This window comes from Pieris brassicae, chromosome 6 (assembly GCF_905147105.1).
Source record: "Pieris brassicae chromosome 6, ilPieBrab1.1, whole genome shotgun sequence".
NCBI classification, from domain to species: Eukaryota; Metazoa; Arthropoda; class Insecta; order Lepidoptera; family Pieridae; genus Pieris; species Pieris brassicae.
The window spans coordinates 5,298,432-5,313,734 of NC_059670.1; the positions used below are offsets into that span (position 1 = coordinate 5,298,432).

At 32.1% G+C, this 15,303-nt stretch overlaps 1 protein-coding gene across 2 annotated transcripts in view; it reads right to left on the reverse strand.

The window, feature by feature from the left end:
- LOC123711026 (probable ATP-dependent RNA helicase spindle-E) overlaps positions 1 to 13,591 on the reverse strand; it is a 33,824-nt gene extending 20,233 nt beyond the window's left edge. The window contains exons 1-17 of one of the 2 annotated variants that reach the window (XM_045663416.1): positions 13,448 to 13,591; positions 13,108 to 13,322; positions 12,564 to 12,761; positions 12,157 to 12,378; positions 11,853 to 11,928; positions 11,283 to 11,566; positions 10,141 to 10,343; positions 8,733 to 8,905; positions 8,071 to 8,237; positions 7,454 to 7,621; positions 6,854 to 7,016; positions 5,907 to 6,034; positions 4,576 to 4,785; positions 3,218 to 3,447; positions 1,553 to 1,616; positions 755 to 846; positions 219 to 342 (exon numbers count right to left, since the gene is read on the reverse strand). In XM_045663416.1, coding sequence (XP_045519372.1) covers positions 219 to 342; positions 755 to 846; positions 1,553 to 1,616; positions 3,218 to 3,447; positions 4,576 to 4,785; positions 5,907 to 6,034; positions 6,854 to 7,016; positions 7,454 to 7,621; positions 8,071 to 8,237; positions 8,733 to 8,905; positions 10,141 to 10,343; positions 11,283 to 11,566; positions 11,853 to 11,928; positions 12,157 to 12,378; positions 12,564 to 12,761; positions 13,108 to 13,311 — 2,706 coding nt within the window. In that variant the 5' untranslated portion in view covers positions 13,312 to 13,322; positions 13,448 to 13,591. The remainder of the gene's footprint in view (positions 1 to 218; positions 343 to 754; positions 847 to 1,552; positions 1,617 to 3,217; positions 3,448 to 4,575; positions 4,786 to 5,906; positions 6,035 to 6,853; positions 7,017 to 7,453; positions 7,622 to 8,070; positions 8,238 to 8,732; positions 8,906 to 10,140; positions 10,344 to 11,282; positions 11,567 to 11,852; positions 11,929 to 12,156; positions 12,379 to 12,563; positions 12,762 to 13,107; positions 13,323 to 13,447) is intronic. The other variant, XM_045663417.1, reaches the window with a different exon arrangement.
- Positions 13,592 to 15,303: the final 1,712 nt, after the last annotated feature.

The following is a 15,303-nucleotide window of genomic DNA, read 5'->3' on the forward strand; positions in this document are numbered from 1 at the left end:
TAATATTAGATATGTTAAGTTAATTAGTTAAATAATGTTTAATATCATCATTTTGTTAATATTTAATAAGTAGAAATTTGTAACCAAATAAGATTAATGTAATTAATAATTCAATAAAAACACCTCTTTATTGCTAACTCATTAGATTCATCTTTTTTTAACAAACAAGTTTTTATTTAAATTCACTCGCGTAAACCAAAGACAATGTTTTAGTTTACCTGTGATATGGTCAGGGGGAAATGTGTGTCATCGACTTCCGGTAGTCTCGGAACCATTTGATCTACATTACGACTTATCTTTAGAGCCTCCATTGCTTTTGCTAAGTCATTTGCCTTGTTCAAGCTAAAGCAAAAACATATATATAAGACGTAATTAAATAGTTAAAGTAATTTTTATCTGCAATAAGAAAGTTTGAAACGTACTTCGTACGTTAGAACGCTAAACGTAATTTGTATGGTAATGACATTAGCGCACGCATATCACGTGACCATACGAATTCGACCAGTTTCGTACGGACTCACTTTGTGACGACCGTTGAAAAGTAACTTTGTCTGCTTCTGATTTTTCTATTTTTTTCTCTATGTATAGATAAATATAGACTATAGACAAATCTAGTGAAACACCAACAACTGTGAATTTTACCGAATATTTTAATACATGGAAAAACTTTTATTTTATTGGTGGATTGAAAATAGATTAATCAATTGATATTTAACTTTTGACATAAATATGTTTAATAACAAGATAAACCTACGGTAATAACGGTATCCTGCACTGCATTTTTAATTGACGCGCCTTAATAGATTTGTATATGGGCAGAACAACTTGGCCGGGTATGGTCGGGTCCTGGAATAAATAATTAAGCCCTTTGAAGTTTGACAGAAGCTCTTCATTTATACACATTAATTCTACACGTATGCGCAGAAGTGCTTCATCGTGTACAGGCAGGTGCCTGGACAACAAAGTTGATTGTGAGTGGTCAAGCCTTATTACGATTAAGTGAGAATGTAAATAAATTTTTTTTTAAAAAACAGGGGCAGGGCAGGAGGCTCACCTGATGTTAAGTGATACCGCCGCCCATGGACACTCTCAATGCCTGCCTCAATTCTTTTAAGAATTGGTACGCTCTTTTCTTAAAGGACCCTAAGTCGATCTAAGGTTCGGAAATACTTCAGGAATTGGTTCGGACTGGTACTGCCCCGGTCGTGCCTGCCCGTTTGGCTGAAGCCCGAAAGCAAAGGTGAAATAACCTCTGTCACAGGTTATTTCACCAGTGGGCGATGGGGTCGTCACGTCCCGACGCCTACCAAATGACGATCGCACGTTCCATTCGGTACAGATTGGTCAACATCATCTCTAAAGTCCAATGTATATAGTGGTGTGTGTAATAAACTTTCTTCCTATATTGTGCACTTGGGACTTTTAATTGCATCCTGCCTACACACACCACTATATATATACGTTACGTTACGTTAAGATACGTCCGTTCCATCACGAATATCTTTGGTTTCACATTCTCACCACCCGATTTTTTTTACCAAGGAATACTTACACCACCACGAGCTTGATTGCGTTTCATCTCGTGATATTTGTCATTGAATGTCAAGAAGACTTTCCTGAAATATAATATATCTATAAATATAAAAATGAATTGCTATTCGGTCGTCTCGCTAAAACTAGAAAATTCTAGTTTTAACAAGACAACACACAGACACAGACAGCGTGACGGTCATTCGACTGGAGCGATTTGGCTAATATAAATTATGATCTTGAAATATTGGGTGGGAAACATAAATAATTAAGAAAACACTTTTTAAACGGATTGAAGCTATGTATATTTACATAATTATAATCTTTACAGTGTGGGCGGCCACAGTGACTAAAGACAAAAGGTGTTGAATATCAAAAGTATCACAGCTATAGAGAAAGTTGTGTTATCTGTATTTATTTCCCCGGGAGTTGATAACGACCAATCACGCAGTAAAGCACGCGAAACGTCGGAAAATTTTAAAATTATGTAAATAATTATAAGTTTATAATAATAATACATAGCTTCAATCCATTTAAAAAGTGTTTTCTTAATGTGTAAAAGCTATTTTAACAAAAGACAACATAAATAATAATAGTAAAGGAAAATACTAAATGACAATTGAATTCTTCAATGAAAACTGTTCCTAGCCGGGAAATATTTAATGTATTTTGTCTTTTTAGAAGAAGAATTGTCACTTGTTTGTCATATAGTTATAGCTGCCTGTCAGAAATGTATTATAGTAGGTCCGATAACTGTGGTCTGTTTTAAAAAATTGTATTAAGTTAACACAAATATCGATGATTTGAAGTTTACCGGGACTAGTATATAAATAAAAAAGACTAATTATTATTTATAACGCGATTATCCCTTTACAGTATAATTATTAACCTGTTGTGTCTAAAGCGGGATTTAAGCCAAAATTATTTTCAGAGTTTAAGTCCATATTAACTGCATACAAAGGCTCTGAAAACGAATTACCTAAGAATTATATAATAGCTTCAGTTCAGCTGCCCACGGAAGTATTTTCCAGCCAATTCGGTAGATTCCTTCATAAAAAGAGCGAACCAGTTCGTAAAAGGCGGTCAACGCAGTTGCGAGACTTTTGACAATGTGTGTGTGCGGCGGTAACGCCGAGCCTTCTGCGCGTTTTTTTTTAATGTAATAGGAGGCAAACGGGCAAGAGGCTCACCTGATGTTAAGCGATACCGCCGCACATGGACACGCACATTACCAGAAGGCTCGCAAGTGCGTTGCCGGCCTTTTAAGAATTGTACCTTTATAGTACCTTTGCACCGTTATATAAAAAAAATGTGTGCATGTTCTAGTGTACACACGTAAGAAGTGAAACTTCTTTATGACCTTATTTTTCGAAAAATGATCTACTATATGCAACTTTACAGAAATTGGTTAAAAAAAGTTAAGTTAAGTTTAACAAAAGGCTTTTATTATCATAGATATGAATGCAAATAATACATTTATTTCATTTTACCATATTACTATCATTGTTATCGTTATTATATATTTTTGTTATTAATTACTTCGAATCCCTTCGAGCCGTGGTAGGGGCAAGAAAAAGATGGCGCGTAACGGAAAAACGTGACGTGTAACCGAAAAATGTGACAGACAATTGTTCCAACGCCCATAAAGAAGTTTCACTTCAAAAAAGGTAAAAACCAAAATACTCACCGACTGTTCTTATCAAAGGTGACTCTCGGTTCATCGCCAATATGATTCATGATAACTTTCTTAATCGCAGTCGCGTATATATCTCCCGGTTGGTTATCCGGGAATCCTTTCAAATACACGGTATTTCGCGGGTTAAGGCCGCTCAGTGTACGCACGGCTTCACGTTCGCGTACTTCATCACCAGCCACTTGGACAAAGTACTGCGGGTAGAACGCGCCCGCTAGGAGAACCTGGAATTTCAGTTTTTTCTTAATTAACATGTATATTAATGGTTTCTTTAAGCTATTTTTACACTATTTTAATATTAAATAATATTAAAATAGTAGAATAAGGCAATCATCTTTTTTCCTTTCTTCCCACATCCAGGTTTCATCACCTGTTACGATGTCAAATACAGCATTGAGTCACCGCCGTTGAACTTATCTAACATTTGGCGACACCAGTCCATGCAAAGGTGTTTCTCGCGTTAGGTTCATTTTCACGTGTAACAAGAGTTTTAGATTTGCCGCCAATTAACAAAAACAAATGACAAATGAATGCAATATACTTAAGTTACCAGAGTTCTAAAATTGAAATTCAAAAAAGTTTTCATTGGCAATGTTTCTGACTGGCCAGTTCTAAACATTTTCAGTGTTACCCACGTAATAGGAAGTATATATCTATTGTGTGATTCTCTATGTAGAATAGTATGGCTTTATTTCATTTATGTATCGTAAGATGTGATGTTGTGTGCAGAATTATAAAATTAAAAAATAACACAAAACTTAAAACTGCTTTTAACAGTAAGACCGCCAATTTACCGTTTAGTCATAATGTGTATAAAGTGTTATTATTATATTTGGTTTGATAATGTTTACGCCCATCGAGGCTTTGGCTTTGTTAACACGCGGTGTTGCGCAGAAAATTACAATATTTTTTTTACAGATTTAGTAGATTTCTGTCTGTGTGTTTTTTTAATTATTTGTAGTAGTATCCAATACATACACAGTTATTAAAACTTAGAGTAATATATTTCTCCTCTCAATGGTTAGGGGCCGTTCAAGTAATACGTAAGCACTATAGCGGAGAGTCTTTGATTTTCTTATTTGGTGATTACGTCAACAGTAATTATTTACTTTTTTACGCATAACATTGTCTATGCTTGAAAACGAATGTATTTTCGAGGATTCCTACAAAAAATTAATACGTTTATGTACTAATATATAAATTTCAGTAAATCTCTTTACGTAATACTTGACCAACCCCTTACTAACAAAGCGAAGAATATGTAAAATAAAGAATCGAAATCAAAGCTCATTACTTTTTTTTCAAATGTATTACAAATTAAAACATGTTTATCAAAGATTATTGCCGCATACCTTTAAAACAACAGGCAGTTCCTGTCTACCCCAATGTGATTTTGCCATTTTCGTGTCTATCTCCTCACGTGATAGACGCATACGCAACTCACGAACCATTTCGTCAAGTTCGCGCATCGCACGCACTTGTACGTAAAATCGACGGGCCCATTTCGATTCGCTTTCGCCTGATTTCTTAAAGTGATGTTGTTGGCGAAGGTGGCTCCACACCTATAAATATTTATTAATTATTAACCACTTCGTTGAAAATTTTTTTAGAAATCATAATAATCATATAACGGGTGTTTATCGTTTCGCTTCTTTAGAAAGATCTCTTTCAGGGAACCTTTTATATATTTTTAAAATATAACAATGTTATGATAACATCGATATTTTTTTTTAGAAAACCAGTGTTAAAGAGTCAATTTAAATAGATGTTATATTTTGTATTTATGTAATTACACAGACCACTGTTATATACATTATTAAGTTGGACTAGTTGAATCTAGGTAGGCCATTATTTTTTTTAATTTAGAATGGTACCTTATTTATAAAATTAGTACAACTGTAGTTTTAACAATATACTATCTCTTTTCATCACAGAATAAACACAATGAGACAGAAAGAGACAGATAGTCTAATACGGTTTTAATAAATAACAAATTTTGAATTTAACATTTTCCCTCTAAATGAGGTATGGGACATGAACATCGAGGGGAAAGTGCCAGAGAACAGCCTCGATGCCCTGTACTTCTTGGTTTAAAGGCACGGCAAACAGAAACCCATGGCAGCAATAATGTAGGATATTTGTAAGATGAAAATTTTAATATCATACTTTTAAAAAAACGGAGTTTGTGGTAGTGAGGTGGAAACACAAATTAAACATAGATTTTCTAGTATTGTCTTTTGTTAACATAGCTTTTACACATTAAGAAAAACACTTTATGAACGGATTGAAGCTATGTATTATTATTAAAAACTTACAATTATTTACATAATTCTAAATTTTATATATACAGATAACACAACTTTCTCCGCAGCTGTGATACTTTTGACATTTAACACCTTTTGTCTTCAGTCACCGTGACCACGCACGCTGAAAAGCACGCGAAACGTCGGAAATTTTTTAAAATTTACAATTATGTAAATAATTATAAGTTTTTAATAATAATACATAGCTTCAATCCGTTCAAAAAGTGTTTTTCTTAATAGATTTTCTATCCACAAGGACGTCGAACATATTTCTAACCAATTAACGATATTCACGCAGTACAAAGTTAAAATTATGAGAACTACGAAAGTACATTACCACAACCAAGCCATGGAGAAAATGTATTGATTAGTAAAATTACCTTATAAACATTCAAAAACGCAATAGAATCACTAGTGGATCCATCAGCCCATGTTAGCTTCGAATTATACGCATTAAGTTGTTCACGGAACGGACTACTGAACACATTCTTCACGGACATTGCAGCGGCTGTAACAAAAATAAAATTTAAAAGGATAAAAGGTTTTCAACTTTCATGGTTTTATAGAAAAGTTACAATTTCATTTAGTATTAAAATTAAGTCCGGTAACACTTGTTCAAGTGTCGGTTTGACGGTGTGCGTGCGCATGGTAAAAGTTTACTTTCATAATTTTTCCCAAAAATTTTAATAAATAAATAATGTATGATACATATTGGGCATAAGCATGGCATAAAAAAGGTTGGCTGACAATCCAATTAGTATAAAATTAACTAAACCAAGCTTATTATTAGATCAATTTATTTAACTTAGATTAAAGTGTATTATATCAGCAACAATGACGTGCTTTTAAGATTTCCTTCAAATTCCTTTCTAGGTTAAATTTAAAAACCTAATCGATTTAGTAATGAAGCACGATGAATTACGTCCTATGATATTTTACATAAATATGTTTTTTAATAAACCAAGTAAAAACTATAGTTGGAATACTTTCATTTTTCTCTATCTGTCAAATTGTGTTAACGCAATCGTACGCAAACAGATTTACTGCAATTTATCCCCCCCCCCTCTTCTTATCAGCAAAAGTAAGCAAAGCTCTAAAAAATAATAGTACATAAATGTATACGTATACATACGTACATATACATTTTTTGTAGGAATCTTCGAAAATCTATTTCGTTTTTTAGCATAGACAATGTGTGGGAAACGTAAGTAATAAAATACTGTTGACGTTATCACCAAATATGAAAATCAAAGTTCTCCCCCTCGCCCTTCATAGTGCTTACGTAATACTTGAACAGCCCCTATGATAAAAAATAATTACAACTCACCCATAATAACACACTCGTCCAGACAACCAAAGATATATCCCAGCATGATAAGTTTCGACATTTGTACGTTAAGAGGCAGTTGCGCCATAATACGTCCCAAATACGTTATATCTCCATCAGACGAACTCCACTCACCGTTGACCAATTTCTTTAAGGCACCGACCTGAAATCCCCAAATCGTTTAATTCGGTAAATAGTTTGTTTTTAAATACGAATTATTATTTTTGAAGTGAAACTTTATCGGCGTTGGAAAAAAAATATCGTCACATTTTTGGGTTACGCGTCACATTTTTCCGTTACATGCCATCTTTTCCCTACCATGGTTGATTCGAAGAGATACGAAGCCATTCATAAGAAAAATACATAATAACGATAACTATGATAGTAATAATGTTTAAAAAATGCTCAATACTTAAGTTGATTTCGCCAACAAAATATCAGGTACCATTCGTCAATTTTAATAGACAAAATAGACGCTTAAACGAGCGTCACAGATAACAAAAACATAGTTGGATCTATGGATATAGAGAAAGCGCTCGTCCGTGTCTATTGAACAAATGTAATTCGAAATTAACTGCTAGCTACATTAAATATACATACCTCTTTAAGTACTAAAATAGTACGATGTACATTAGAAAGGTCAGGTGGGTTCATGGCCAATGCTAAAATGTCTACTGGAGGACCCATTTCCAGAGTTTTAGCGAGAAGGACGAGCCTTTCTAACGGGCATCTCGTGAGTTCAGGCGTACATTCATCCAGAAAGTTTTCCTAGAAAAAAACTTATTTTGTTTAAAAACGCAAATGTTTATTTTTTGAATTACTGGGTTTGATTTCCCGCGAAAAACATAAAATTCTAAAATTGTGTAAGGTTGAAGGCACAGAAATCTGTGTAATTATGAGTCTTATGGATTATCTGTAATCGCTAATGTACTTAAATATAAAGGGTTTTACATTGATGTAAGGTAGCTATGGACTCATGTCTATGGTATGTCAAATTTAATGATAATAGTATTGTCTTTTGTTAACATAGCTTTTACACATTGAAAGAAAACACTTATTAACCGCGACGTATAATTCAAATTAATTATGTGAAATAATTATAAGTTTATATTAATACATATATTCAATCCGGTAAAGAAGTGTTTTCTATGAATGATAATGTTATAAAACTAAGCTACTATTTTTAAAAAGCATTATTTACAAATGAAAGTACGTACATAGAACTTATCAGTCACCAGTCGGTACACTCTCCCCCCGCCCCCCACTCGACCAGCTCTTCCCGCGCGCTGATCACAATTTGCCTTCGAAGCCCACTGAAGTTGCAATGTCGTGAAGTTAATGTTAACATCCGCTATTAGCACTTTCATAAGGCAGTAGTCAATCACTGGAAATGTTCATGGTAATGAAATATTTATTTAAAAGTTTTAAATCGACATGCATGCTTAAATACAACACAATATGACGATACAAGTTTTAAACACATACACATCTATTATTAGAACATCAAAATTAGAACTAGCAAGGAAAACAATAAAAAAAAATTAAAAATATAGAAGAAAATGTCTGTTAAAAGAAAAACCAATCATTTCACTACAAGACAAAAAGTAGACTTTGAAGAAGAAAATTGGCCGCCTTTCAGCGTAATTAATTTATAAGCAGTTTAAATTATTTCTGTGACTAAAATAAATGAGTGATAAAGTCTATATCAAATCGATCTAGTAAATTGTCTTATTAAATGAACAAGGGTAACATGCCAATTGTTTTTTTTAATTGTTTTTAAATAAAAGCTTTTCGGGAAAAATCCAGCAAATATTATACTTGAGGAAAACTCTACCGACACATACTAAAAGTAATACAATACATGATGTGATCAATATACCATATTTAATATCCGGTACGGTTATGGAACTCTCGGCGATGTTCGTAGATAAAATAATCTTTCTTTGTCCGGGTGGTGCACGTTGGAAAACACGTACTTGTTCGTCAGCTGTGATCGTTGAGTGGAGGGGCAACACCCACCAATGGAGAGAGCTTTGCCCGCATAATTTCCTCCTGTTATCAAACAGATTTTATTTAATTACTAGTAATCTTACAGCTAACATACACATAAAACAAAACACTTAGTCAATACAGAAAGCCAAAATAGATTACATAGATTAACAATATATATATAACAGAAAACAAGTAAGTACATTTACAGACAAAATATATTAAAAAAATTTAAACTAAAGAAAACTGAAATTTAACATTTGAAACAGCAAATAATAATTAATAGTTTTAAATAATAATATACTTTTTACATGGCTTATTATTAAACAATACTAAGTTACATAATTTTATTTTATGTTGATTATGTACGTCGTATTAACGTACGTATTTCAACAAGAATTTCCGCAAAGTCTTAGGTAATGTGTAATTACAATTGTAATAATAATTGCACTGTTTGTCTATGTTTAGTATATTAAGTTGTTCATTAGTTTTATACCACGACTCTACATTGTAGGATATAATAATATCTAGTAGCGCAACAACCCTATCTTAGTCTCAGATTGCATCCGTCGCTTGGATTATTTTGATTTCTTGGACAAGTCATCAGCCCTCCGTCACGTCGTCGATTTTTGTTTATTTGATACATGTCGGTTTCCTCACGAAGTGTGTCTTTACCGGTCGAGTGTCAGATGCGCAGAGAGTAAGTGCATTGCTGATCGTATTTACGCCCCTTAGGGATTAGACTCGCACGCCGGAGCTATTAGGCCGACATTGTAAGTAAAAGTCTGGTTACTTTATTGCTAACCCAATTTTGGTTACCTATACATGAAATAATAAAATAGTACTGGTATAACCCTACAAGTAAACTGGATGTGTATCATTTTCCTCTGAAAAACTTTTCAAAGCCAAATATTTTATTAATGACAATTTTGGTCGTGTGAATAACATCAAGAAAAACACTTTTTGTACGGATTGAAGCTATGTATAATTATTAAAAAACTTATAATTATTTACATAATACTTAACTTTAGTAATATATACTTATTAATACATTTGACATTCAACACCTTTTGTCTTTAGTCACCGTGACCACGCTGAAAAGCACGCGATACGTCGGAAAAAATTATGTAAAATAATTTTAAATTTATAACAATACACAGCTTCAATCTGTTCAAAGTGTTTTTCTTAATGTGTAAAAGCTATGTTAACAAAAGACAATAAATACTACGTGTGAATAACCTTAAAACTTTTCTAGTGATTTTGTCATTTTCCCTAATTTATAAACACTTAATATTCACCGTAATTCATCATTAGTGAGACACGTGTACAGCTCTTCTATTTCATGTATCCCTGGTAGAAAAATCAGAACCGATGGCAAATTATCATTTGAAATATCAATGGAATGTCCTTGGCTATCGATTGATTCAAAGCCATTCACCAGTTTCACTACGAGGTGGTGCATTTCCATAGTTATTTGTGGAGTATCATTCATCGTTGGGAGCTGCAAAATTATTTATTTTAATTCACAATCATGTTTGCTTTGAGAGCATTTTATTTCCTATGTAGTTCATTGTCTCACGAGTGGCGGTTGTTGATCATAGACTCAGAAACGAGAACATGAACTTTGAGTCTTGTTAGTCAAAAAACATTTTTGAAGTACTAGACTAGGCTTTAGACAGTTTCTAAAACGCTTAAATGTATTAAGCTTTGGAAAATTATCAATGATACTTAAAAATAATTCAAACTATATCCCACTCAAACATAATAATAATTCGAGCAATTGCACCGTTTTAACTTAAGTACTTGTCTGTCTCTTTTCATCGCAGTGTAAAGGCAATTTCACAGAAAGGGACATTAGTTTGACTTGTTTTTTTATGAATATATATTAGATCACTCTAGTGTTGCTTAGATTTATAAAGTAGAAATCTAATGCTGTTTCGAAGTAAAATAATTTTTCTTCTAATATTGAGGAATGTATTTCTATCACTTGTGAGACAATGAAATTGATGATTTATTATTTAGATTTTTTTTTCATTTATTTACTTTTCATTGAACTAATGTAACTTACTGGTAACCTATCTTGCTTTATTTAATTGTTTTTTATATACATGTGTCTTTACTACGACATCATGGAACATTACAATCTAGCCTAATTTAAGACTAATAAGTAATTTAAGTCTAACCTAACTTACTAAAAAGGATTGTAATAAGTAAGTGTCCAATAACGCTACTTATAATCTCTATTAAAGGGAAGACACTCTGTTGTTGTGTTTTCATTTTTTCATTCACTGTTTAGCACTTAATATTAAAGTACACTAACACTAATTCACTAGTTCAAATGGTTTTATCCTTTTCAATCTTTATTTAATGAAAAAAAATGTGATCATACTTGAAGCGGTATTTTTGGGTTTTGTATCTACTAATCTCTTTACTCACTCACCGTAAATTTGTTCAAATTATTAATGTAAAACACTTTTTGCTTCGCCTGTCCTGTTTTAATGTGAATACAACTCGGTTTGTTATGATCCCCAATGGCTGGGATGTGAAAATAATTTGTGAACACTTTCGTGTTAAACGTAGCTGACATAAGTATCACTCTGACGCCTGAAGATACTGTGTACATGAGTTTTTTAACAACCAGAAGTAAAAAATCCATTTCTTGACCTCTTTCATGAACCTCATCTAATATTATATGAGTATATTCGTTCAAATTTTTGGAGCTTACTGAAAGAAAATATTATAATAATGAACAAATCGAAATTGAACTGGTTACTAAATTTATAATCTCTGATAAGCCTATGCCTTGTTGAATTGTCTCCTATTCAACAAAAACCAAGGAATAACTTGACTATTCAAGAGCATAATGTGGCTAACAAATAAAACTGCCTTACAGCTTGTAACAAGACCTTTTCCATACAAATAACAAAAGGAAATATGTTTGTATGTCAATATTGTGATGTCTAGTAGCAGTTGTTGTTTAGTTGCCCCTTTGAAATTATTCAAGACTTACCTAATTTCTGAAGTAGTACTCCAGTTGTAACATATGAAATTCGTGTGTCCGTTGATGTTATATTTTCAAGGGCAACCTAAAATAAAAATAACCTGTATAAAAACACTAATACCATCCTTAACTTCTTATATAGTCTATGTCTATACAACCCATGATTATTTATTGCAAGTAATTATAAGAAATATTTCTCAATAATTAATTAATATAAATATGTTTTTTGTCAGAATGCAGACCAAATACTCCTAATAGCTGTAAATAAAAGATCTAATGCAATTTTGACTGGATTATGGAATGGTTATAATACCTGGTATCCAACAAGACCACCAACATCCCAACCACGTTCCTGTGCAACTCTTTTAGCAATTGATGTTGCTGCAATTCTTCGAGGCTGAGTAACAACAATTTTGCATGGCATCCTCCTCTCATAAGCATCATGAAGGATCCATTGTGGCACTTGTGTTGTTTTTCCACATCCAGTTTGGCCCTCAATTATTACTATGGGATAAGCCGTGATTCTACTCATTATCTGTGGACCAATATAAGTAGGAAATTATATTGCCTCTCAAGGTGTAGACTAATGAACAATATGTAATTCTAGAAGTGAGTGTTTCAAAACATTTAATGTTAAGTAATAAACAAACTTGAGTTACATGAAGAAAAATTCCTGCAACTCTGCAATAATATTTGCAACAATGTAAAATATCGACATACTTCCTCTTTGTATTTATTTATAGCTAGGTCCTTTGTGTCTTCCTTTATCGTGAAATTATAGTTGCTGTAATTAGCTGCCATAGCATCATCTGCAAGGTTGCCATTGGTACTAGACATGACTGATCCCCAAGAAGTAAGATTCTCTAGAGAATTTAAACCATCTTGACTGTCTTGAGACATATTCTCTGCTAATTTGCACTGTAATTTTTTTATTACACAATATATTTTAAAATAAATTACAGTTATCATAGAAGGAAGAAAATCAGTATTTGATGTCTTAAGCAAAATATGTATAGCTCAGAGGATCATTGGATTTATGAGTAAGGGCCATGGTTTTGCTTCCTAGGATCGCCAATTATATGACTTAGTTCTAATGAATGTATTAAATGCCCAATTGGTGTTAGAGAATTCATTCATTTTATCTATGAAAGTAAATATCGCATCGAAAGCACTGTTAGTCTCATATAAAAATATTGTTTCTTTAATAAGAATGAATAATCATAAAATTTGGTATAAATCCAATTAATAAGATTCACTTTCTTACTTTTAAATATAACTCAAGCTCCCTTTGCTGTACTTCTCCAGCATAATCTGTTCCAGTTGGAAGATTACACTGTCTATGTTCTTCTGGACGGTTGAATCCATAAATACTATCATTTTTGGTAACTCTGCATCCAGCCGTTATCGGACCTCGAAGTTTTCTACATTGTACGGTTGGATTTGTGAAAAAGGACCGTACTTCGTCCATAATAAATAAACCTTAAAAATATATATATCATAAATCCTAAACTCCTTCACTTTAAGATCAATTTCAAGGAAATTTCAAAAATAATATAAATACAAAATATAAGTTATTATAATTTTTATTAATATAAATAAAATACCTTGACCCCACAAAAACGGTACATGAAATGAAAATAATAATAGTAATACTTATCAAATAATAACAATTCTTTATATTTGTACTTATGATGAAACTTCAGAAACGTTTTGGAATTGGAGGTATAAAATTTTGCGTTCGCGGAGAATCAAACAATGTTGCCAACTCTCGAATTTTCGATTACAAAATTTCATCATAATTGATTTAAAAATCGTTTCGTAGCTTCTTCTTTTTTATATAATTAAGTTTATTTTAATTTCACTCTATTTTTATACCGAGACATATTTTAACAAAATCACCCATAAAACTTATATAGTCCACAATCGTAACTTCACGTCCCAAAGGTCTTCGCGTCATATTAAACACCCAAGCATAGACTAGGTAGGTTTAAATTGAGATAGTGTTCAATTAATTAAAATTAGCAATTAGCAAAGTTTACTGTATTCTTAGAAACAAATAAAATTGTCTTGTAGTTTTTCATTCGTTTAGTTACAATCAATTTAGACAATTTAGATTTTTCAGAATATATAATATCCAGTTTGATTTCCGGATCAAGCAAACATTAAAAATATATGAATGCTGTTTTTCTATCCCTAAATATTAGATTAAAATTCATGATAATTATTGATTTAGCGGTTAAATGGGGCAATGTACGATGAACAACATCCCTTCTGATCTTATAATATTTATAAAATAGTTAATCCTATAAGAGTTATAATTATTTTTTTTTTACCTATACTATGGTAAAAAGGTTTACAAACATATATTGACTGTTGGGGTACAATGGAACAAAACAGTAATTTATGTATAAAAATCGAAAAAAAATCATATATTTTAATAATATTTGTTATGTATAGGTGATACTACCTACCACTACCACTACCATCCGTAATTTTTATATTTATTTTTGCACAACATTTCATTTGTACCAATGTGCCCCAGGGTCTGGGAAACGACTGCTGGCGCCTTTTTCCTGCCAAGCTTGGATTAAGGATTTGGAAACATAAGCCCCGTATCCAGAATTGACACTGTTGCCATATCTAGTTCTACTGGATAATAGGAGTATTTGGAAATGTTTTTGAACTCCGACGGAAATACCTAATATCATATTTATTGTTTTCGTGAAAATTTGAACGAGAATTTTAATATTGAGTTTTTCTGACTAAATTTCACAAGACTTTGTCCTTAGTTTTTGCAGTTTTAAACAAAGACACTGCTATATCAACATCGGAATTAAATTAAAATACATAAAAATATTGCTTTGGCCACTTTCTCTCTTCATTCTCTTTATATTGTCTATATTTTACCCTTTATTTCTTCTCTCTTTCCTATGTATGTTCTTCTATTTCATTTTTGACAGGAGTGTCTGTCAAAATGAAGCTTTAACTTTTCTTTATTTTGCTCTTTGTCTTTTTTGGCTTGGTGTCTTGCTCGTGCAGGTCTTCATCTGTTATGGTATATTAATTACAGAGGATTCACCGAACATGAAAACGTCTGGATCTAATTCTTTTTAAATTGACTTTTGTAGAACTTTTGGAATGGGTCATATATATTTTAATATGTATTTTTAGTAGTGAGTTAGTTAGTAATGTTTTCCACTAAATAGTATTCATCAATTAATTGATAAAAACTTTACCTTTTTACTCCTCAAAGCAATTTTCATCGTCTATATGGCGTTCCACTGTACAAGCCCATTGAGTCTTGAGCTCCCAATGTCAATATGGAAAATTATGGCTATAAGGCGGAATATTTTTTTATTTAAGAAAATAAATAATTCATTTTTCATATTGTAATTACAGCTAAGGTAAATAAATTAAACAACATTTTATAAATAATATATGTATTCGGTTGGAAGTTTTC